Source organism: Lontra canadensis, unplaced genomic scaffold, assembly GCF_010015895.1.
Source record: "Lontra canadensis isolate GAN:19392208 unplaced genomic scaffold, GSC_riverotter_1.0 scaffold45, whole genome shotgun sequence".
Lineage (NCBI taxonomy): Eukaryota > Metazoa > Chordata > Mammalia > Carnivora > Mustelidae > Lontra > Lontra canadensis.
The window spans coordinates 7,064,985-7,089,314 of record NW_022631039.1 but is presented as its reverse complement, the minus strand read 5'-3'; the positions used below and the strand labels follow the sequence as shown (position 1 = coordinate 7,089,314).

The following is a 24,330-nucleotide window of genomic DNA, read 5'->3' as shown; positions in this document are numbered from 1 at the left end:
TGGGACGTGTGACGTCAGCTCCTGGGGAACCCCTCCTCCCCTTTCTGGGTGTCACGGAGCTACGCACCCTATGCCCCTTTCCCTTGGGCCCCGGCTTGCTAAGCACTGCAGAGCCTGTGCCGACCAAGTCCCCTGAGTTCCAGCCGGGGACCCCCTGAGCCACCGGTCACCCTCAACCCAGCTCCACTCACTCACTCATGTGGGTCCTTTCCCACCCACACCGAGGGTCTCCCTCTTGATTTGTGGTGGTTGGCACTACCCCACTGGCCAGGTAGCCCATGAGGCCGCACCACACCCAGCTCCCACCCCGCAGTGCACCAGGCCGGCGTACCCTGAACACTCTAGAGCCCATACATCCAGGGGCACTCCTTGGAGTCCCATCCTCAGCACCCCTCACCGTCCGCCCCATCAGAACGTCCTCCAAGGCCCCAGAGGTGCTCCTGCCCTCAGGGATCCCAGCTGAACCTATCTTCCCTGACTCTCATTGCTGTCCCCATGACAGTGCTGGTCTTGGCCAATCCTGGACACCCTCCACCCTCCCGCCACTTCCACATCTCCCACCAGTTCCTCCTTTTGGGGGCTGGAGTCACAAACAGCTGGCTCCTGCTCACTTCCTCCTCCCTGGGGATCAGAGCTATTGTCTTGCCCAGCACCCTCCCTGGCCAGTGACAGCCCACCGGAGAGCTCAGCCCATTACTCAGAACCAGGTTAGTCTGTGGTTGCAGGGGGGAGGGGGGGAGAGGGGGGCAGGCTCTCCCATCTCCCAGAAGGGTGGGGTCCACAGCCAGGCCACCCGCACGCGCTCCCACAGCTCTCCTGGCTTCATTCATAGACCTTCTGGTTCCCAGCCAGCCACAGAGGCCTCTGGGAGGCTCTAACCGATAGCTGGTCCATGTCTGAGCTTTCATTGAGTGCCTACTGGCCAAGTCCCGGTGAGAAGGTGGCTAGTCTGTGTGTGGAAGGGAAGAGACTAGGGACCAGGACCTCCGATGAGACCGGCCTTGCTTCAGCAACCCCCAAGAGGGCAGCCCAGGGCTATGGGGGGAGGGCAGGAAGCCAGGGCTCCAGGCCAGCCTACACCTTCACAACCCACTGCTCCTCTCTAGGCCCACCCTTTCCATCTCCCAGATCAGGATAAAAACCCTTCTTTGCCTGCCCTGCTTACTGGGAAATCAGAGGGGACAGGGCTTTTTGAAAGGTTAAAGGACTCTCCACAAAATAAGAGATCAGTATGGGAGGAAGAGGACAACAGATGGAGGCCTTTGGGCTAGCGGGGAGACCACGGCCCCCCCCAGAACTGCTGATGGTGAAGCTGCAGAAGGTTTGGTAAGGGCAGGGAGAACTGATCTGACCACCTGTCCGGGGTGAGGGCTTGGGGCAGGAGGCAAGGGAGAGGAGGAGAGAAGGAGCAAGAGCGCCCTCCCACCTCTCCCCACGAGCAAGCAATTGGTCTGATGTCTGAGCCATCCTCCCACTCCGGCCGACCCCTTTCTGGCCCCTGAACGCCCCAGGTTGCCAGGGGTCAGTCCACAATTGCACCGCAAGGACCAGCAGGAGTCTTTGTTTTCTTAGCCAGAGTGGTGTCTGCCCTAACCTATGCCTTGGGTTTTGGGGCTGCAGAATCCAGCGGAGGTGAAGAAGCCAGGTCTGTGTCTGGTCCCCATCAGCCCCTTCTGAAGACCTCTCCGGGTGGCGTCAGTCTCCCCATCATTGTGAAGGTGCGTAGATGGGGCAGTGCTGGGGGCTTCCCCGCCCTGTAGCCCTTGGGCTATTTCCGGCACCGGGAGCGGCGAAAGAAGAGGGCGTGGTGCTCGCCCTCGGGATTTATGAGAACCAGACTTCGACTTCCCCCGTTGCGACATCTGGGCCTCCTCGAGGCTCCCATTGTTCCCGCGGCGTAAGAAACAAGACAGCGGCGGCCTCAGCCGGGCGCCCATCGCAAGGGGCGCCGACGCCCCCATACACGCCACTATTCGGGCCACCCACCCGGCCCCCACCCACCCCGCTCCAGGGCACGCTTCCGTGCAGCGGGGTACTCTCGCTCCAAAAGGGGCGGCCGCAGGCCAGACCCTAACCCCCTGGGCCCCAGGGCTCGGCCGCCGCCGCCGCAGCCCCAACGAAGGTAGCACCAGCCGCGGGCGCGGTTCAGGCTCGGCGGAGGGCTGGGGGCGCGCCGGGGGCGGGGCCGGCGCGGCTCTAGGCGAGCGAGGGGGCGGGGCCCGCGCCGGGGGCGGGGCCGAGGAGGCGCGCGCCGCGCGGGCGGGGGGCACAAGGGGGAGCGGGCGGGGCGCGCGGGGCGCGCGCGGCGCGGGGCTGGGCTCGCAGCGCGCGGGGCTCGGCCGCGGGGACCGCCGAGCCGGGGCCGCGCAGGGCCCGCGAGGAGCGCACGAGCCTTCGAGGTTGCGGACGAGGGAAGGAGGAGCCCCAGCCAACGCCGGCGCCAGCCCGGAGGGAGCCCGAACCCGCCGCGGGCCATGAGCCGCCGGGCCCCAGGAGCCGGGCCGCGGTCGGGGCAGCGCTCCGCCGGCGCCCCGGCCCGCCCGGCCGCAGCTGAGCGCCTGTAGGTACGGTCTGCTTGTCCTCAGTTCCCTCGTCCATCTCCCCAGACCCGGGCCGTCCCTGAGGGTGTGCGTGTGTGTGCGCACGGCTGCCTCGGGAAGCGCGGCCGCACGCGCCCTGGTCCGCGCGTGTCGTCTTTGTGTGCGCGGGTGGGAGGGAGCGCGACGGAGGGGATGCGCCCCCGGCGCGGACCCCCTCGCCGAATCCCCCCCCAAGCCGGGCGGGAGTGGCGGGAGGGGCCGAGCCGCCTCCGGAGCAGCTGCGCCCCCGCCCCCTCCTAGGGCCCAAGGCCCGCGGTGAGGCGAGCGCAGCGAGGCCCCTAGAGGAGGGGTCTCTGGCTGGGGAGCGGCGCGAGGGAGCCCGGGTCTCTTCCCTGGGCTGCGAGGGAGGGGGGCGGGCCAACCTGGAAGGAGGGTGCGCGCCCCCGGGAAGACCCTATCCAGTCCACAGTCGCCCGGGCGGCACGCCCTCCATTCGGCCCTGGCGGTCTCTCTCACGGTCGCCAGTTCGGTCCGCCCACCCCGGGAGCTCTGCGACCGCCCTCGATAGTGGGGAGGACCTCTGTGGGTGCCCGAGAGGCCGGCGCCTTTAAGAAGGGGCGGGTTCATGCCCTCCATTCAGGCCCTCCGGCCTCAGCCATTGATGAACCTGCGAGGCCGCGCGGGGTCCGGAACCGCGCCAGCTCAGCGGGCCAAGGCCAAGCAGAGTCTGGGACCGGTCGGGCACCCCCATCGGCCCATGAAGGGAGGTCTTTAAAGGGAGAAGTCCACAGTGACTGGGGTCCCTTAGGATCCTCAGGGCGGATCGGCAGCCAGCCTCAAGAGTAACCGAACAGGAATAAGCCAGAATCGGTGTTCACACCGACTTGGTGCAGGGGAGAACCTCAGGGCTGGGAGGCAGACCCAGGTTGAACACTGCCTCTGCACTTCGAGCCTCCATTATGTACCTTGTAAAATGGAAATGGTGCTGCTTCCCTCCTAGCTGGGTGGCCAGCAAGAGTTGTCCACTCCAACGCAGGCCACTGATCATGGGGTGAGTGAGGACAGGAGGAGGGAAGTGAGTTTTCCCTAAGAGGCTTTGGTTGCCTCTATGGGGGATGTGACCTGAACCCCACCCCCGCAACTCTGTTGCCACTTTAAACAGATTTCCTCCTTCCTAGCATCCCTGCTCCATCCAGGAGGTGACTGGTCAGGGGAGTGACCTAGAACCTTCCAGCTCTAGGAACTTTGGGAGAGGTCTAGTAGTAGGGGCGGTGCTCTTATGCTGACATGAGTCCGGATGGACGTTTATGGGGGTCTGGGAGGCAGAGTTTCCCACCAACTGCTCTGCTCCCTTTACTACGCTCTCCCTCTAGAGGGCATGCAGATGGTGGGTCAGATTTTGAAGAGGGTTAATCAAATGGTTCTAAGTAATCAAGGGTTCATCATATATACATGCTTTTCCTCTTACCTGTTGTGGAAAATGTGTCGAGATTTTCTAAGCCCTTCCTCCCTCCTTAGTGGGTCTCCTAGGGAGAATACACATGCGTGTGTGCGCACACACACACACACACAACCACAACGAAGAGTGGGCTTCCCCCAAGGCCAAGCTTTTGGTTTTGAGTTGATGTCCCAAGTCTCATATAATCTTCACCCTAGCCCTGTGGCTTTGGTACTATTATTACCCCCATTTTACAGAGAAAGAAACAGGTTCAGGGAAGTGAAATCACTTGGGCCAGAGTCACTCAACCAACAAGCCAGGTCTCTAAGCCACTTGTCTCTGACCTGTCCTGCCCACTACTTCTTCCACTGTGTGCCCATCCTGGGTTGTGGGGAGTTGGGGTTCTAGGTGCTGTGGGTCTCCTGGCTGCCGTACCCACGGGGTTCTCAGAGCCTGCTTCGCTTCCTGCTTCTCATTGTTCACATGGGACCAAGGGAAGGTGGCAGCCGTGGAGCTTTGGGGAAGTTTCTCCTCCCCCCTCACCTGGTTAGGTCTGTTTCTTGGCTGCCCTCTATCTAGAGAAGGTTACAGCCTGCACCTTTTTGGGCAGAGCTAGGCAGGGTAGCAGTGTGTAGGGTTATATTATCTTTTGACTCTTGTGGATGATGCAGGGTTTGGACCCCATTCTCCAGCTCCTTCAGGCCCCCGTGGGGGTGGGTATACAACACCTGCGGGGGGGTCATGGTCTGGTGCTATTGTAGAGGGTGGAGGCGGGGACAGGACAAAAGGGGGCTGGCAGCCGTTGGGGCTGAGGAGTTGGAGCAGAGGAGTTGGAGCAGGTGGGGCAATGCCGGGCTGGGTGCTGAGGCTCCCAGCAGAGAACAAGCAGGGGTTGGAGGAAGAGGACATAAAAGAACTCGGAAGTGGTGAGTGTGAGGTGCCTGGAGATCAGCCAGGCTGGGAGTTTAGTTGCTCAGAGAAAGACCCAAGGAAACTTTATAAGAACCCATAGTATCCAGAGGTCTGGGATACTCAGATCTGAGTGGGGGGGGGGATATTGAGGTCTCGGTTAGGAGTCACTGGTATGTGTATCATGGAAAAGTCAGAAGGCAGACTGATGGGCTGGGTAGCAGGAGTTGAGGGGGTGGGTGTCTTGCAGGTTTCAGGGGCTGGACCAGGCAGGTCCGGAAAGGGTATGAATCTGGGCCTAGGTGAGATCCATGGCACTGGGAGAGAAGGAGAGACTTCGAGGTTGGGGAGGGGGTGCCTCTGCTCTGTACCCGGGGAAGGCAGGGATAGTGCAGCTGGAGCCATCCCAGCCTGCACTCCACCTACAGAGGCTGCCCAGGAACTGTCCAGCACCAGGTGCTCCTGAAGGAGGAGGGGCTTCCCGCCCAAGCCCCCAGACCCCAGCATAGCTCATTGTCCTGGGCCCCAGTGCCTGCTTGTCTGACTTCTGTTTCCTCCAGGGCCCACCTCAGGACTCACCAGTTGTCCTTCCTGTTAGAGTGCCCCTTCTCAGGGTGGGCATCTCCCTTCTTTTTCCTGAGGCAGGGCCTGGGTCCCCCCCACCCTGAACCCCGTCAGAGGAGAGCTCCCCAGGAATAGGGCCTTGTTTCAATAGCGTATGCTACAGAAAGGGACAGACCTGAATTTGACCTCACCCTCCCCTCTCGCCCATTCTATGACTCTGAACCCCCCAGCCTTTCTCCTGACACACAGTGGGAACCCAGTGAACAGTAGGTCAGTCACCACACTTGCCAGAGCCCCATTTCTTCATCTGTGCAGTGGGTGAATCCTCTCTTCCTGGCGGGGCACATATGAGGGAAGAAGGTTCTGAAACAGGGGCGTAGCTCAATAGGGTGGGGGTTCTAGGAAAAGACCTTGGCCCCACTGTGGAGCCTGGATTTGTTGGGGTTTGGCGGGGACCATGGGAAACAGGGAGACCAGGGAGGAGGCCTCTGTAGCCGTCTGCTCAGAGCAGTGAGAGGACAAGAGGGAATGGATGCAGAACATTTACAAAACAGAAGCAGAGAAGCTTTGATTTCTTAACCGATTACTTATGGAGCAGTCTCTACATCCAGCATGGGGCTCAAACTCACAACCCCGAGATCAAGAGTCACAGGCTCTTCCGACTGAACCAGGCCGGCGCCCCCAGATCTCAAGCTGTTAACCTTCTGCACTGTCCCACAGGTCAGATGACCAGGTGGGGAGGTGGGGAGATGCACAGGCAGTGGGGCCTCTGATGGGAGCACCTGGGGGCCCCCAAGGACCGGGGGGTCTGCAGGTCCCAGAGCCAGCAGGGCTTGTCCAGGTTGGGGGCATCAGTGAAAGCCCAGGGGCTCACCAGAGGGCTTCCACCCTCCCCCAGGGGCAAAGGCTGGCAGCATGTGAAAGGTATGGAGGGTGGCACTGAGCACAGAGCGGCTCCAGCTCCCAGCAGCCGCCTCCTAATGGGGCTTATCAGCATGGGCCTTGGACCACGAGGCAGCCTGCGTGGGAGAGCAGGGTGGTCCCCTTCCCAGATAGAAACACTGATGCTCGGAAAAGCCAGGCCCACCTGAGCACCCTTCCCTCCAACCTCCAACCCACTGCCACCCAAACAGGGCAAGAGTCCCAGGGGCTCTGACTCTGCACCTGTCTCCGTCACTAGCCAGAGAACCCTCCTCCCACACCCGGTCGGAGCAAAGTCCCAGCATGTTCAAGGTGGTTCAGACCAGAAGCGATGCCCACTTGTGCCTCTGCCGGGGTCATGGGTTGAGCACAGATACGTTGTGTGGGAGGCTTGGGGAATTCCAGCCACACCTCACTCTTGGGAGGCCTTGGTTCAGAGCCCTGCCCTGGGGGGATGAACTCTGGGGATAGGGTGGCCTGGGGACTAGCCTAGAGAGCCAACGCCCAACAGTGACACAGGGAACGTGCCTTCCTTCCCAGGGGAAACTCCGGCAGCCAGCCTGTGGGTGGCAGGCACTCCTGGAGGAAGGACTAGCCCAGACGTGGTCTGTGTCCCGTGGAGGAAAGGGGTGCAGAGTGGGGGCTGCAGAGGACCTCCCCCCAGAGGCCAGGAGGTCAGCTGGAAGAACGGCACGATAGAGGACAGAAGGAGCGATCGTGGTCAAGTGTGGGGTCGGGTTAGCCAGGCCCGGCCCGGCCTGAGAAGCCCAGAGGACAGGACATCAGTGGGCGTGGCTGAGGCTGAGTGAGGCCTCATCTTGTGTTGGGGGGCCCCAGGTAGAGACCATAGTTTCCCCATCGTGTATGGTTCTTGGGGGCCACTGCCCACCCCGCGCAGAACAACACCCTCATTTCTGACCCCCAGCACCCCGTTGGCACTCGGCTGTCCGGGTGTTCCCCTGAGCGTGGAGCTGAGCGAGGGGGAAGGAGGAGGGTCAAGGCCCTTGGTGATGGACGAGCTTGCCCAAGCCAACTTTGCAGGGTGCTGGCTGGCTAGCTAGCTTGCTCTGCAGGGCCTCCTTCCCTTCCCCGGGGGTAGACCGTCTCCCGTGGAGGTAGAAACTGCTGCTGGGCTTCGCACACGAGGCCCCAAGGCCCCTGCAGGTTGCAGGTCAGGCTGGTGTCTCCCGCTCCCCAGGCCTCTGCCCGCTGAGGGGTGGATCGATGTGCCGCCCGCCCATTAGCGGGGGTGGCTAGGCTGCCTCATCAATATTTTAAGGAATGACCTGGCCGTGGGGTCCGGAACTGCGTGTGTCGGGGGCTGATGACCGGTCTTCTTTTTTTACTGCAGTTGTGAACACTATTTTTACCCCGGAAGGCTGGCCGCCCCCTCTCCCAGGCCTCTAACCGGTTAGGGGGCGGGGTCTCTCATCTGGGTTCTCCTCGGGCCCTGGGGTTAGGAGAGCCCTTGCTTGGGAAGGTGACAGGCAAGGACTTGATCAGGCTTCCCCCGTCATGCTCCAGCCCTGGTGAAATGGGAACAAAAAGAAAGCAGGAGCCAGGCAGGTCAGCGGAGCCTCGAAACCCGCGGGGTGATGGATCAGGGAAGGGTGGTCTGTCCAGGTTGGTGCCCCTCGTCTCCAGCTCCAGTCCTCCCAGAAGAAGCCTGAAGATGAGAGACAACCCCTGCCTGTCCCTGGTCCCTGGGGGGGTGACAGTGGGACCCCAGTCCTCAGTGTCGAAGGGCCAGGACAGCCCCAGGCCTTAGAGGCCACTGCCTAGCACCCCCATGTCACCAGTGGGGAGCCAAGGCCAGAGGAGACACAGGGCCTGGACTGAGATGGCGAGCCCCCTGTTGCCCAGTCCAGCGCCTTCCCCTACTGACTCAGCAGGTCTCTCCGGCTCCCTGGGGCCATAGGCAGAGGAACTGGGACCCTGCCCACAGAAGCAAGAGGGCCAAGGGCCACAGGGACCTCATGGGAGCTCAGGGAGGGAGGGCCAGTGTAGGGGGAAGGCTTTCTGGAAAAAAAGTTTTACGCAGTCTAAATGCCAAGGAGAATTTCAGTAGTCAGTAGAGCGAAGACGGCCATCCAAGCAGGGGAGTGGCACAGGCAAACACCCAGGGGGATCCCCAAGGAGCTGCTGGACGAGGGAGAGCCCAGGGCCAGCTGGATTCATCCATGAGCCTTCCAGGCCAGCCAGACAGAGGGGGCCAGACTGAACTCGCCCGTCTTGCTCCTGGTACCATGGGGATCCCCTTCCCCCTGAGGCTCTGCTTTTCCCACATCTGGGTCTGGCCACCTGCAGAATGGGAGAGGGACCTGTCTACTGGCTGGTCCCTGGAGAAGGCTGGAAAGGCCTCCTGGCTCCATCATGCAGAGGTTAGGGGGCCCCCGGCTCTGCCCATGGCCACACGGACACCCTATGCTGTCCTTCCAGGAAGGGGTGGCTCTCACTTCCCCTAAAGAGAGCAAGCAGGCTCAGAGGTGGGTGTTGTGATCAGTGTCCCTCACCCAGGGGGTAGTGGGGCCAGTAGGCCTGGCCCAGGACAGCCAAGTTCATTGCACTTGGTGTCATCCCCAGTTTGGGCTCCAAGGACAGTTGGGTTGGGGTTGAGCCCTCTTCTGTGGCTGCCACGTCTGGGCCTCCATCTCCCCATCTGTACCCAGTGCGGGGCTCCCTGCTGGCCCTGCTGCTTGTAACTTTGACCTCTGGAGGGCTCAACCCCTGTCCTTTCCGTGTAGCCCCCACTAGACCCAGGGGACGCTGAGGGCTGCTGGGCTGGGCTTCAGGCCTCCAGGCTCCTGGCCAGCCAGCAAGGGTGGGTAGGGGAGGTCAAGGCAGGCCTGACCTCCCAGTGCCTCCCAGGCCAGTCCCTACCCAGGACATGACCGGGGCCACCATACCCGTGGCAGGTTCTCCTCCAAGTCCCACCCCTACCTCCTATGAGGACTAGCTGGGACCCATGCTGTGAGGGTCTCCCCCCAGGGCCCTGTCCCTCCGCTCTGCCCCTTCACACAGCAGGAAGAACGGGGAGGACCAGGAATTGATGTGCAAAGATGCGCACTGGGACTGATTTCCTTCCTGCCCCCCCCCAGCCCCTGGTGGGGCAGACGGGTGTTCACACAGGCTGCTGCGTGACCCAGTGTGGGCCTCCTGGCGGTCCAGGGGGAGGAGCGGCCACTGTAGGGAGCACGGCCCTGCTGGGTGAATGCATGGGCTTGGGGCACAGGAACGGGGCCTCACAGGCTTAGCTGCAGGGCTCTCCCGCCGACTCCTCTCCCCTGCAAAGTGTGCCGCCTCAGCAGGTCAGGACAGGGCCTTGGCTCTCAACCTTCTCTCGAGGCCTCAGTGGTGGTGGCAGGTGCATTCCCTCCTCTGCCGTCATTTCTGGCATATGACTTGGGCCTGCCTTCTGCTCCCAAGGAGCGTCTATGCCAAATGGGGAGACAGACCTGGGAATGGACACCTGGAGCACCCCATAACTGGCACCTTGCTAGAGGGAGTCCTGGGAGGGGACTGTTGGAGCTTGGAGGAGACACTCCTGCCTCATGGTCGGGGGAGGCAGAGGGAAGGTCAGGGAAGGCTGGAGGAAGTGGCCCCTGGATTCATTATTGAAAGATGAGTAGGAGTTAGCCAGAGGAAGAAAGGAAGACCAGTGGGCCCCATTCTCCCCCAGTCCCTCCCACTATGTCCTGAAAGTCTGCCTCCCAGTTACCGTTCATCCCTGCAGAGGGGTCACTCTTCATTTCTCTCTTCACTGTCATAAGGGCCAGCGCAGAGCACCCCCTCCTCCAGGAACCTGCCCAACTCCCTGCTCCCCTCCTCCCCAGTACCGGGCAGGAGTCTCTAAGCAGCCCCGCTGGTTCGGAAACCTGTCCTCTGTGCTAAGTGGCCTCATCAAGTGGCCTGTGTCCTCCCTGGGGCTGTCCTGTGGTTATTGACTGCAGATCGATGGCTGAGCTGAGCGGGAATTCCCACGGGGCCCTATGGGCCAGAGGCCCCACAGAGGATTGCACAGAAGCGGGGCAGCTATCTCTATGAGGTGTTTAATTACAGAGTTTGGGTCCCAGAGGAGAGATGAGATGGGTGCTCCCAGGAGCTCCGAGGGAAAGGCCACACCAGGAAATGTGGGGATCCTGGGAGGACAGGTGAGGGCATGACCCTCTGTCTTAGTTTCCCTGAACCCCTCAGACAGGGGCTCCCCAAGGCAGGGTGGGACCACACCACCCCACCTACTCCCCACTGGTAATTTTCACCCTGGCCTGGGGGCAGGGGTAGGATATATAAACACAGTGGGCTGGACCATTGCCCCAGGAGTGGTGGCTACCTTGGGGGACAAGGAGGCAAGGCTCCCGAATGCCTGGGCACAACCAGTAGTTTGGCGAGCCATTGTAATAAAGGCTGGACGGGCCTGGGAACTGGAGGAAGCTGGCCGAGGAGCAGGCTGGAGTCCCTACATTGGGACCTCTGCAGGAAGGACGGGTTTGGATGGGAGCCCTGGAGGGAACAGGATTCCAAAAGGTGGGAAGAGTGGAGACACGGGGACGGAAAGCAGTCTAAGAGGGCAACGTGCCTTCAGTGCCAGTAGGAAGAGTGTGTCCTACTTGATCCACACTGGAGGGGTAAGCCCCGGGGTCCGGGACCCAGGGGGAGGATCCAGGCCCATCACTAACGAGCTGCGTGATCTCAGGCCCTGTGCGAGGGCTTAGGCAGTGACAGCTGTGACATGCCTGACACATCCATGTATGAACGTGTACCAGACACGTTCATTTGTTCATTCAGTGTTTTATTATTGTTATTATTTTAGTCATCTCTATATGCTTGAACTCCCGATCCTCAGATCGAGTCACATGCTTTACTGACTGAGCAAGCCAGGCGCCCCCATTCATTCAGTGTTTACCGTGCCTACCATGAGCCCAGCACTGGGGACACAGCAGCTTAAAACTGCATTCTCAGGGGAAGGGTGTGGTGGGGAGCGGGGGGGTGGGGGTAGGACAACACAACCAGGCAAGGGAACAAATGGTGTGTCAGATGGGGATAAGCACCATGGAGAAAAGTAAGCAAGCATAAGACTTGCAGAAGGCAGCGCTGGGTGGGGTGGGAACATTCCTTACTCTCAGTAGAGTGGGGTCAGGGAAGGCTACTGGGCAAGATGGTATAGAACCAGAAGCCTGAAGGAGTTGAGAGAGTGTAGGGGAGAGAACGTGCCAGGCAAGTGCAAGACAGAATTGCAGGTGCAAAGGCCCTGGGGTGGGACCCAGCAGCAGCCAGAGCAGAGTGGGTGGGAAGAGTGGCAGGAGATAAGCTCCGGGAGGTAAGTGGAGGCAGATGATGTGACACCATGGGGATTATGAGTGGGACTTCTACTTTTACTCTGAGTGGAATGGGAGGCGATCCAGGATTATGAGTAAAGGAGGGACCTGATCTGTCTTGTTTTAGGAGCGATGACTGTGTTCCTGGGTGGAGAACAGAGTGACGGCGGCGGGGGGGCAGGGGGGAGCGGTAGGGGTGGTGTGCATGAGAGGTGAAGTGCCGGGGTACCAGTGGAGAGGCTGCTAAAGTAGGGCGGGGGAGAGAAGGGGTCATGTGGGGCCCCAGAGGGCAGCCCTGATGGAAAGTGGAAGAAAGGTTGAGATCTTGGCATATTTCAAAGGCAGAGCCAAGAGGAATGCACATGACTTCCTCCTGTCTACTTGTCTCTGGGGGCCCTCAGAAGAGGTCAGCTTGGAAGTAGGTAACAGGAGACTCTTGGGGACCTCAAATCTAGGCACCAGGGACCCAACCTCCACTGGCCCCAGAAATGACCTTGAGAATGCCGTTTGAAGAGTGGCTGGGAAGAGGGAACCCCCTTGTGCAGACACTGCCTTTCACCTCCCTGGTTGTCCCTCTCTGCTCTGAACGGCTGCAGGATGTCACCCCCCCACCCCCCACACAGCCCCAGCGAGTCCCAGGGAGAGGGGCCCGGTGGGTGCTGAGGCCCCAGAGTCACTTCCCACTCTTGTCGCCCACAGCCGCAGGGGGCTGCGATGGGACGGGAGCCATGAATGGTGCCGCCTCTGGCCCCGCCGCCGCCGCCGCCCCCGCCCCGGTCCCCGACTGGCGGCAGTTCTGCGAGCTGCACGCGCAGGCGGCCGCCGTGGACTTCGCGCACAAGTTCTGCCGCTTCCTGCGGGACAACCCAGCCTACGACACGCCCGACGCCGGGGCCTCCTTCTCCCGCCACTTCGCCACCAACTTCCTGGACGTCTTCGGGGAGGAGGTGCGCCGCGTGCTGGTGGCCGGGCCGGCGTCGCGGGGGGCGGCTGAGCCCCCCGACGCCATGGAGCCCGAGCCGGCGGGGGCCGCGGCGCTCAAGGCGGCCGCCTACGGCCACTCGCGGAGCTCGGAGGACGTGTCCACGCAGGCGGTGGCCAAGGCCCGCGTCCGCAAGGGCTTCTCGCTGCGCAACATGAGCCTCTGTGTGGTGGACGGCGTGCGCGACATGTGGCACCGGCGCGCCTCACCCGAGCCCGACGTGGGGGCCGCCCCGCGGGCCGCCGAGCCCCCCGCCGAGCCGCGTGACAAGTGGACGAGGCGCCTGCGGCTGTCGCGGACGCTGGCGGCCAAGGTGGAGCTGGTGGACATCCAGCGTGAGGGCGCGCTGCGCTTCATGGTGGCGGACGACGCGGCCGCGGGCTCCGGGGGCACCGCCCAGTGGCAGAAGTGCCGCCTGCTCCTGCGCCGGGCAGTGGCCGGCGAGCGCTTCCGGCTGGAGTTCTTCGTGCCACCCAAGGTGAGTGCCCAACCCCTGCCCAGGCAGCCGCTGAGGGTGCCAGGGCTGGCTTCCCGCCGTTGCCTGATGACTTGCTGCCCCTGGGACCTCCCAAACACCAGTGACAGTCGCACTTTCAGGGAGGGTGCCCTAAATGTGTCATCCCCGCCCCCCCAGGCTGCAGCCCAGCCCCTGGTGAGTGGCCCTTCCCTGGCCCAGGTTTTGAAAGCTAAGCGTCTAGCTGTCTCCAGCACTGCTGACCCAGTGAGAGCAGCCTGCCCTCTCCCCAACTTGGGGGCTGGCCATGAGAGCCCTGGGGGCAGCTGCAGGCCTCCTCCAGGGTGGCAGACCTGCCGTACTGGGAAAGTAGGAATCAGTGCAACAATAGTGCCTGTTCTCTGAGGACAACCGGCACACCGAGCCCTAAGTGTGGTGCCCAGTCTCATCCCCCAGAACCCCTGTAGGATGGGCATCACGGTCCCCAGGTCACAGAAGAAAGAACAAAGGAGTACTCTGAGAGGAGGTGTGGCCTGTCCAAAGTCCCAGAGCTGGTGGGTGGCAGAGCTGGGCTATTAATACCCACTACCCTGGTGGTCCCGAGAATGGAGGAGCGTGGACATGGGAGCTGCTTGTGTGCTGGGAAGTTCAGAAAGGGGGGAGGCTGTGCTGGCACAGCAGCTGGCAGCACCCTAAGAACCAGCCAGCCCTCCCCCAACTCCTGGGCCCACTCTACTCCCTGGCACCTTTAGTCACCCCGAGCCTCGCGCCTCTCTCCATCTCCCAGGCTGTCGGGACTCTGGGTGCGCCTCCTTGCCTCTCCCCACTCGAGGCTGGGCACCCACAAGCCACGCGGACTCTGGAGAAATGATTTCCCCGGGAAACCCACGTATTCCTTTGAGTTGTAGGACCCAGACATCCCAAGGGTTTTCTCCTTGCCAGGCCCCCACCATTAGGCCCCCGAGAGAATTCCTAGACCACTAAGTCCAGCTCCACCACTTGTGAGAGAGAGACCGAGGCCTGGTGAGTGGGGTAGGCGGGGTGGGGCTGGCCCAGAGTCACCCGGAGGGCAAGGGCAGAGGCCCAGGGCTCAATGCCTCTGGGCCTGAGTGGCAGTGACAGCTGCCCGGCTGTAAATAGTGTCTGCTGCCCTTGTGGGGGAGGGGTGCAGGGGCTGGGCCTCTTCCTGAGTCTCTCCTGTCCTACCATGCACCACTGGTGGAGGACAGGGCCCCTGCAAGAAGGCAGGCAGCTGGGTTCCTAACCCCTGATCTGGCCTTGGACCCTCCTTTTCCCAAGGAAGTACTTGTGAATTCAGGAGAGAGCCCCATGGAAGGCAGGTGATACCCATGGTAAGGGCTCAGGTCAGGCTCCCCAAATGTGTTGGGCCCCAGGGTGAGTGAGCCCCCAGGGGGCATCCCTCCTGATACCCCCTCCCAGTGCTTTTTAGTTCTGTGTACCCCGCCACGGTCCAGATCTCCTTCTGCCCCTGGAGGCCTGGCCGCAGCCTCAGGGCCCAGGAGCGTGGGGTCTGCAGTTCAGGGACCTTTTCCCAGGGTCCTCAGACTTCCCTCTCACATGGCTCCATGCATGAGTCAAGGCTCTGGACACCTGCACCCTCATCCTGCACGAAGTCCTTTGCCAGGACAGCCCTGGGGAGCCAGGGAGCAGTGGGCCTGGCCCATGCCATCAGAAGCCATCAGGAAACCCGCATGTGTAGGACGGGATGGTAAACCTCGGGGGAGAAGGCAGTGGGACCTCTGGGGGCCCGAAGGAGGGGAAGCTTGGACTGTCTCAGTGTCCACTGGGAGCAGAGTCCCCAAGACCGGCCTCTCTGGAGGCATGAGCTGAGGGAGCAAAGGCTACAGGCAGGACACCGCCTGCTGGCTCTGGCCGGTGAATGGGAACGGTGAGGTGTGGCTAGAGCAGGGACAGAGGCCACTCACTGAGCTAGGATGGCACATCTCAGAGGCCAGACACGGGAATCAGCCCCTCCGGCCAGTGGGAGCCCAGCTAAAGCCCCCAGTCCGGGCCTGCACCATCCCATCTGTATCTGCTTTCCCGACTCTGGGACCATGACCCCCTGCCCCACTGGCTGGCAGGATGGCCTGCCCTGGTCCACTGAGGCCCTCAGTCTCTGCTCCAAGCCAGCCCTGCACTCGCTGGCTGGCGGCCAGGGCTACCAGGAATTCCCATCAGCCTGCCCACCCAGCGTGTGGCCCTTCCCTTTCCTCCTGAGAAAGTCCCTGTTCGGGAGCCCAAGCCCTGCTGGGAAGCTGTCTCAAGCCAGCCCTGGGGGATTTTAGGGCCGTGGCCAGGAGCTCTGGAGCAAAGTGGGAAGGGCCAAGTGGCCCTCCATGGGAGCCCTGACAGCTCACCTTGGTTAAAACCCACACTGGTCCCTTTCCCTCCACCCGGGACACGGCCCTGCCCTGCTCCAGGAGCCCTGTTCTAAGCCATGCTCTGGGAAGTCTGGTCTAAAGGGGGGAGGGTAGCATTTTTTTTTTTTTCCTCAGGCGTACTAAGATGGACTTGAAATTATCTTACCCCGTTACACACAGGATAAACATTGTCTGGTGAGATGTTCATTCCAAAGACATTCTTACCTAAGTTCACATGTAGTGGGTCCCAATGTCAAATCTATTGCTTGGTATGGGTCAGGGTAAAAAATGTGAAAACCACAGATGTGGTGGGTGCACAGGGCAGGAGGGCAGCCTGGGTGGAGTTTTCCCCTTGGCGCTCAGAGGTGGGAGATTCAGAATTCCGTTCCAGCTCTGTGACCTGCCGTGTGACTGTGTGGGGAGGCCCCTTTGTTTCCCAGAAGCTCCCTCAACTTACCCATCTGGGAACTGGAGCCAGGGCCGCCATGGTGCTCCCAGCTGAGGGCGCCCCTGACCTCGGAGGGGTGGGAGGGTGCTGAGCGTTTCAGAAGACCCTGGCTGACTCTCTCACTGCCCCTTTGGCCTCCCAGGCCTCCAGGCCCAAGGTCAGCATCCCTCTCTCGGCCATCATCGAGGTCCGCACGACAATGCCCCTGGAGATGCCAGAGAAAGACAACACGTTTGTGCTCAAGGTAAGACCCACCCCCGGCCCCAGAAATCCCCTGGCCACCCCAGGCCATCGCCGCCTTGGGCGGCATAGCCTGAGGCTAGCACGGGAGAGAGGGTGGGAGTTAGCCGAGAGGCCCAGGGAGGGAGCTCTGGTGGCAGGGCCCTGGAACAGCCACAGGTGTCTGGCACACAGTGAGGACTTGAATCCAGGTCTGGGCTATAGCGCCGTGGGCTCAGGGTGTCACACTGTATGGGGCCCCCCGTTCCCATTTCCTCCTGGCCCGGTGCAGCTCCCCTGAGTTTCACTTCCTCGCCCCCACATCCCCAACTGGACCCAGCATATACCCACCCCGTAGCCTGTGGCAGTTATGCAAATGCCCCCGGCTCTGGGCACCGGAGTGTGGGAACCGGCCCGGTCCCACAGAGGGCACAAAGGCACTGAGGGTGGGTGGGGAGGCACCCCGGTGGGTCTGGGGGCCACTCGTCCTTTTCCCAGGCTCCACCTCGCCAGGGCGACCGGCTTGGGTTGCTGAGGACACAGCTCCCGGCTGCCAGGGCTGGGGCCCTGGACCTCCTCAAAGCACTGGGTGTTTGTCAAGCCAAGTCCCCAAGGAGGCCCAGAGTTAGCCACAGACTCCCTTATTCATTTACCAAACATGTGTCAACCCCATATCCTGAGTCACCCCAGGTCCCCGGGAGCTGAGGACGTAGTCCCTCCCGGCCTGGCATGCTTGTCTGCTGGGTGAGACAGGCCCAGGGCCTCGCTCCCGACAGCCAGCTGGCCACCATGCTGCCACCTGCACCCAGGAGCCCCGACAAGGGGGCTCACCTGCCGGCCCCACACTGGGCCTCAGTTTCCCCATCTATTCAGACTGGGGTGGAAGGTAGTCTCTGAGCCCCTCCCAGCTCCAAGGTGCTGGCAGGCAGCCAACTGCACTTTCACCGGGACACACACCGGAAGCTGAGAGCCTGGGGCCTTGGTATCATGGAGATCTGGGTTCGGGTCCCAGTGCTGTCACTGAGCGCATGTGCAAGCAAGTCACCTGCCCTCTCTGACCCTCAGTCCTCTCCTCCATGAAATGGGGAAAACCTGCCGCCTCCCTCACTGGGAGGAGGTCGTCACACATGGGCAGGATGACGCTCTGGGCACTATCTCTCCCGGTCACGTGGCCCCAGAGATAGGGTTCCAGGCGCTAAGGCATGGGAGGCCTTTAGCTCCACGTGCCAGGCCAGCCGGCCCTTCACGGGCCTGACGGCTGGGGTGCTGTTCCGCCCCGTCTCCGGGGTGCCAGGCCAGCGTGGCTTCCTCAGAGGCTGCGGCTCCAGGACCCGAGGACCTGAGCTCAGGGGGGCAGGACCTCAGCCCCAGCGATCCCCACTGCGGGGTCCTGGAGGGAGGAGCTGCTGAAGGTGTGGCCAAAGCTCTGCCGCCGGCCCCCGACCTAGGCTTGAGGTGGTGCCTGATGGTGACCCCACTGTCGTCCCTGCTGCCCGTGCCCGTGAGCCCCCATGGGGGAGGGGTGGGATGAACCGTTTGCCCCAGAGTCTGCAGCCCTGTGCTGAGGGCTGGACTCTGGGCCACTCTGTCCCCAGGTCGAGAATGGAGCCGAGTACATCCTGGAGACCATTGACTCGCTGCAGAAGCACTCGTGGGTAGCTGACATCCGGGGCTGCGTGGACCCTGGGTGAGTGCCCGGGCGGCCCCAGAATGGGTTTGGGGGTGCTGACCGAGTAGTGCCCTGTGGTGCCCCCATACAGGGTGGGGTCTTTGGTGAGGGCAGAACCTGAGTTTGGGAGGTGGGTTTTCTCGTGGCAGTCCCGGCTGGGGTCGCCTGTACCCCCAGCCCCAACAAGCTCTTTGGGAGCCGCTCCATAGGCCCAAGGCCTAGGGACCCAGAAGAAAGTTGGACCGAGACTTGTCCTTACGGTAGGGGAATCTGAGACCACTAGGTCTCAGTGACAGGGGGAGCCCAAAGGGCCAGCGGTGGCGGAACGGAAGCAAGGCCCCGAATCCAGCCCTAGGGCTCAGAGGTGTACTGGTAGAAGTCCTCCCTTTCTCCAAGGCTTAAAGGAAGAGCAGACCTGAGCCAGGCAGAGGGGCATGAGGGCCCGGGGCTTAGAGGGGATGGCCGGGCCTTTTCAGCAGCCAGACGTAGAGCTGATGCGGGGGGCCTTGATGAGAGCCTGGGAGGCTGGTAGGTGGGGGCAGTGAGCAGCCATGGCTAGGAGTGAGCAGAGGGCAGTCACGGTGCGCTGTGTGCGGACGCGCGGCCGGGAGGCTGGCCTCGTGATCCGGGAGAGATCCCGAGGCCAGGAGTAGGAGGGGCAGGCCGGCCAACAGCCAAGCATTTGGCAGGAGCTCTTCTGGCTAATGGGGTGAGCCAGGCCCGGGGGGAGGGGCCGCTGCTTTCTAATTAACAGCTTCATTTGAGGAAGCGCAATTAAAGGCTTGAGTGCCTTCCAGGCCGCCCCACCCCCTGCCCCATCCCCCAAATGGCTATAATCCCTCCCCTGCCACCCTCCCAGCCATCTGCCCGGCACATTCCTACCCCAGCCCCTGTGAAGGTGAACCTCACTTTGCCGTCTTATGGAGCTCGCTGGGTCCCAGACAACTCATGTCACAGACAGGGAGACAAAGGCCAGGGCGGGGAAGGGAGCTGTCCTGCCATCATTTGAGGGACAGCCCCCGGGGTCCCAAGACGAGGCCAGCCCCTCGTGGGTCAGTGGGCAGGGTTCACGTGGCCTCAAGGAGGACTGCACTGACTCGGAGACCTCCCCGTATGGCTCAGTCATGTCCCCGGTGGCCACAGAGCAAGCTGATGGTATGGGACAGGGGGACATGAAGGCAGAGGGACTCAGATGAGCAGGATAGGGCTGCCGCTGGCCATGGGACCGTCAGCCATTGCTGGGGGCTCCACGAGCAGCCAGTGGTTGGGGTCTGAGTCCCGTGGTGGGACACGATTGTGCCTCCCACCTTCGCAGGGACAGCGAGGACGATGCTGAGCTGTCCTGTGCCCGGGGAGGCTGCCTGGCCGGCCGAGTGGCCTCCTGCAGCTGTGAGCTGCTGACCGACGGTACGTGAGGGCGGAGCAGGCTGGGGGAGCGGAGGGCAGGGTCAGAGGGGGCGCTGGGGCCCAGATGGTTCAACAGATGATGTGCTTCCCACCTGCCACTTCTCCAGCAGGCGACCTGCCCCGGCCCCCAGAGACAACGGCAGCCGTGGTGACCGCTCCACACAGCCGAGCTCGAGATGGCGTTGGGGAGTCCCTGGCCCATGTCCCGCTGGAGACCTTCCTGGAGACCTTGGAGTCCCCAGGCGGTGGGGGCAGGGACAGCAGTAATACAGGTGTGTGCACAGTCTTCTGTCCCTGGGCCTCCTTCCTGCCCTTCCGCCCCACACCCCAGGCCACAGGGGCCCTCAGGCTCCCTCCGAGGCCCTTCTCGAGCCTCAGAAGCCATGACGTTCCATCCCACCGGGCACACTGCATGGCAACTCAGTAGTTCTGGCTTTTATGGGGAAGTCCGGGAAGGTGACCCTTCCCACAGGCCCTGGATTCCATAAAAGATGCTCAGAGGAAGGAGTGGAGGATAAAGGGTTGGGACCAGGGTCGGGAACAAGGAGACTTGACTTGTTCCCAGGTTTCCTGCTGACTTACGACTGACTCCAGGATCATCCATCTCCCCCTGCCTCAGTTTGCCTGATACGCTGAACTAGTGGATTGGGTTGGCTCCCTGACTCGTTCTAAGATCATTCCAAAAGCATTTTGCATGCAAATACCCAAGAAGCCGTTGCGGGTCCTCTCTCACTGACTCCCCGCCTCGGCTCCCCCATGCCCCTCACACCATTGTCCTTCTGTAGGAGAAGAGGGAGCGGAGCCAGAGCCCGAGGCTGAGCCCCAGCTGGAGCTCTCCGACTACCCCTGGTTCCACGGGACGTTGTCGCGGGTCAGGGCAGCTCAGCTGGTGCTAGCAGGGGGGCCCCGGAGCCACGGCCTCTTCGTGATCCGCCAGAGTGAGACTCGGCCTGGGGAGTACGTGCTGACCTTCAACTTCCAGGGCAAAGCCAAGGCAAGTCCGCTGGGGATGGTCGTGGGGGAGGTCGGGTGCGCAGGGGCAGTGTGGCCAGCCCTGAGGGAGGAGTACTGAGGTGGTCCTGGGCCCGAGGTTGCGCCCGTGCCCCGGGAGCAGGCCTGACTTCCCACAGGCACGCCTGTACCCCACCTGCGTCCCCCCACTCACCTCCCTGAGGGCTGCATTCAGCCCAGATGTGGCTTCTTAATTATCCAGATGGGGAAGTCACCCACTGGTAGCTGAGCCCACAGGAGGCTGGGACCTTCTGAGGGTTTCAGTTTGACCCTGTGCACCAGGGATCGCTTACCACTAAGGCTTCTGAGGGTCTGCCCATAGCCACACTGGTGCAGGGCCAAGGTCAACCAAGGCCCTCCTGCCCCACCCACCCGCAGATAGCCCCTCTTCTTCCCAGCTTGGGTCAGTTCACTGACACCTCCTGGGCCCCAGCTCTGAGCCAGGCCTGTGGCAGCCCCGGGATCACAGAACCACACCCAGGCGGGCCCTCAAGAGCCGGGCAGGAGGGGAGGCCTCGGACTGGGCCACAGGGCTGCCGCACATTTACGGCGAGCGGTTCTCCCGACCCCAACAGCCAGAGTAAGGGCTCAGTGACCTTGAGAATCCTCAAGGTGAAGAAGGGCGATCCAGACGGGGCACAGCAAGGGGATAGCAGTGCGCCTGGATCGGGGGGCTCTCAAGGAAGGACCCTGTGTGCTAATAATTATAAGGTACAAAGGAAACTATTACAGAAAAGTCAAATGATGTTGGGGCAGGAGGAGGGGGGGCGGGGCTTGTGGTTACAATGAGACCAGAATGGGCGGAAACCTCGACCCTGCTTCCCCGACCTTCCCAAATTTCCGATAAAGAAAGAGACCTGCCCCCCGACTCCTCCCAGGACATGGTTCCTGTCTGTCCCTGCTGGAGGAGGGGGCACCCCAGGACTCTGCTCCAGGACTGCCCTGGTGGTCAGTGTCCCAACCCCCAACTGGCCTGGCCCAGGCCCTCCCCTGGGCATCTTTCCTTGGTAGCGGTGGCCCCAGCATGGAAGAGGCAGCACTCCCCGCCAGGGACACTTCCTTGGAAAGCAGCTGCCCTTACCAGTTCCTCTGGCAACCGGGTGCTTAACGCTGTCCCCAGCAGCCCGAAGTTTGCTTCTGGGCCAACACCGCCCCAGGCGGCCTCCCGGGAGCGCCTGGATCTGACTCCTGCCCCAGCCAGAGGCTAGGATGTGGCCCAGCCCTCTGAGGGGCATGGTGGCGAGGGGGAGTAGAGGGCTGTTGAAGCAGGGAGGGAGGCTCCTCTCCTTCCAGGGGCATGCCGGCCTTGAACTCGCCCCAACGGCTGCCCTCTCAGAGCTGGGTGACTGGCCACGGGTTGACCAGTTGGTTGTGGGGTAGAGCAGGACCTCCAGTCCCCTGCGTGCACACCTCTTAGGCAGCTCCTTTCACCTTCAGATAAGAAACATCTGGAAGGTTTTCCTGAAAATTGAGATGCACCGGCCCCTGAGGCCCCACTCTGCCTGGTGCCTTGAAGGCCGCACCCAGACTTGAGGCTGTGCCGGAACCCCTCCCGCTATGCTGTTCCTCTCCCTCTGAGCCCCTGCCCTGGGCTGCCAGGGATGCTCTGTGGGTTCACTGCACTGTTCTGGCAATTACGGGCCCTGCTGAGTGGCAGAACTCATTCAGGAGGTGCCTTCATGCCTCCCACCCCCAGGGCTTCTCTGTCCTTTATGCAGGGGGCCAGGCCACCTTGCCCTCCTGGGCTTGGACTCACATGCATAACCTAAAACCGTTCTATCTCTGACCCTTTCTCGCCCCCCATGAGACAGCCGGTCTTCCTCCTGCGGGACACACATTGAGCAAAACAGGGCCAAAGCCAGAGACCTGTGGCTCACCACTAGAGACCACACTGGCTTGTGGCTCATCCCCCTGACGCACCTGTCACGTGTGGGCCCTGGAGACCCGAGGTGGAACCAGCCCTGTTCCTCGTGGTCCCGGTGCTCTCGCTGCAACACCATTAAGAAGGACATGGGGTCACTCCTCCCCAGCTAGCCTCAGGGTTGTTTCTGCTTTCCCCCACCGCACCCCCTGACACCCCTTTCCCAGGCTTCGGCTCTTCAGGAACAGCAGCAGGCAGATTCCTAGCCTGCCGAGGTGGGAGAGTCACACAAATGAGTTTTCTTCCTAACTCTGTGACTGGGGTGGGGGAGGGAGTCCCTCTCTCCCTCCCTATGCCTCAGTTTCCCCATCGCTAACATGGGGGCTTTCATTTCTACCTTCTGGGACTGTTGGAGACTAGAGATGGGGTTGCAGAGGGCATGAGGCGTGTGCTCCTAGCATAGGGACCAAACGCATGGCTCGCTTCCGTCCCAGCCTGGCTATTACCCTGCCCCCACGACTAGGGGAGTGACCCCCTGAGATGGGGCTCAGTGTGTGAGGTGCCCCCGCTCTGACACAAGCCCTGCATGGCCTCTGTGAGACTTGGTACTGGTAATGAGCCCCAGAGGCGCTTGCAAAGCAGTTGGCTGGCCGGGGACCCCACCGCTGACCACACCCACCTGTGCCCACAGCACCTGCGCCTGTCCTTGAACAGCCACGGGCAGTGCCACGTACAGCACCTGTGGTTCCAGTCCGTGCTCGACATGCTGCGTCACTTCCACACCCACCCGATCCCACTGGAGTCCGGGGGCTCTGCAGATATCACCCTACGCAGCTACGTGCGGGCCCAGGGCCCTCCACCCGGTAAGACTTCCCCAGGTGGCCTATGTGATGGCTCTAGAAGACAGGTGCGCCGTAGGGGGAGGGAGGCACCCACAGGCTGCTACCCAGCCTCCGTGGGAAGAACACGGGGTCTTGGGCAGGTGTAAGCAATCCGGGCCATCAAGACTGGAGGGAGAGTGGCGGCGCGGGCCCGTCCGGGTCCTGAGTGACTGGGGGCAGGCGGAAGGAGGTGGCTCACAGGCAGCACGGAGGGATCCCCTGCAAAGTTGGGGCTCCCCGGAACGGCTGAAGGAAGTGTTGGAGGGGCTGGGAAGGGTGTCCGGCATGCGCGTATATGGGACATCAGGTGTCCAGGGAGTGGGGCTGGAACCAGGAGAGCCAGGTCACCCGGCCCCTGCGGGTCTCCGTGTGACGCGCGGGGGCTGGGGATAGCGGGGACGACGGTGGCCGCCCGGGCCCTGACGCGCCCTTGTTCTCCCGCCACAGCCCCGGGGTCCTCGGCCGGCGCCGCGCCCGCGCCCCCCGCCTGCTGGAGCGATCCGGTCGGCCAGCACTACTTCTCCAGCCTGGCCGCCGCCGGCTGCCCGCCCGCCTCGCCCTCGGAGGCGGGCGGAGCCTCGTCCTCGTCTGCCTCGTCGTCCTCCGCCGCATCCGCGCCGGCCGCCCCGCGCCTCGCCGAGGGCCCGCTGAGCGCGCGCAGCCGCAGCAACAGCGCCGAGCGCCTCCTGGAGGCGGCGGGCGGAGGCGCCGACGAGCCCCCGGAGGCCGCGCCGGGCGAAGGAGCGCGGGGCCGCACGCGAGCCGTCGAAAACCAGTATTCCTTCTACTAGCCCGGCGCGGCGGCGCCAAGGCCCTGGGGCCACCCGGCCCCGCCGCCCGCCGTGCGGTCGCCCCCGTGCCCGTCCGCCCGTCCGGCCGGCCCCAGCCCGGCGCTGGGTGGGAAAAGCGAAGCTCTTCAGTGAAGACATAAATGTTATTAAAGAGCCTGTTTTAGGGACTGCACAAGGCTCTCCTGTCATCCTTTCTGATGCCCTGCTCTCGGACACCGCTCTCTGGGACTATGGGAAAGGACGGCGGGGTTGGGGGGGAACCACGCATGGCACCTCCACCTCCTTCCTCCGCATCGAGCCCACAGTGGCCTGGGGCCTACCCGGCCCCCACCCAGCTTTGTCTTTGAGGGAACCGAGCTCCCCGTCTGGCAGGGAGACATCCAGAGGGGAGACAACCAGCAGTACCTGAAAGAGGCACAGAGCTGACCCTCGAGGGAACTGCCCACGGGGAAGGGATGGGGGAGGGGGCTTTAGGGGAATTCCGGGTGAGCGGTGACCTGAGCGGACGCTTAGGGGAAAGAATACAGGGCGGCAGAGGG

At 62.6% G+C, this 24,330-nt stretch overlaps 1 protein-coding gene across 4 annotated transcripts; it reads left to right on the top strand.

The window, feature by feature from the left end:
• The first annotated feature begins 643 nt into the window (after nt 1-643).
• Nucleotides 644-23,963, top strand: SH2B2 (SH2B adaptor protein 2). Of its 4 annotated transcripts, none has more exons than XM_032872492.1 (10): nt 644-707; nt 1,621-1,718; nt 12,387-13,147; nt 16,095-16,196; nt 17,767-17,858; nt 19,156-19,247; nt 19,355-19,519; nt 20,033-20,241; nt 22,811-22,982; nt 23,448-23,963. In XM_032872492.1, the coding sequence occupies exons 3-10, from the start codon at nt 12,416-12,418 to the stop codon at nt 23,789-23,791; spliced, it is 1,908 nt and encodes a 635-aa protein (XP_032728383.1). In that variant the 5' UTR covers nt 644-707; nt 1,621-1,718; nt 12,387-12,415; the 3' UTR covers nt 23,792-23,963. The 4 variants fall into 4 exon arrangements, with proteins under 4 accessions (XP_032728383.1, XP_032728384.1, XP_032728381.1 ...); XM_032872493.1 differs by having other exon boundaries at nt 655-707; nt 1,573-1,718; nt 19,358-19,519; XM_032872490.1 differs by having other exon boundaries at nt 655-707; nt 1,573-1,718.
• The last annotated feature ends 367 nt before the right edge of the window (nt 23,964-24,330 follow it).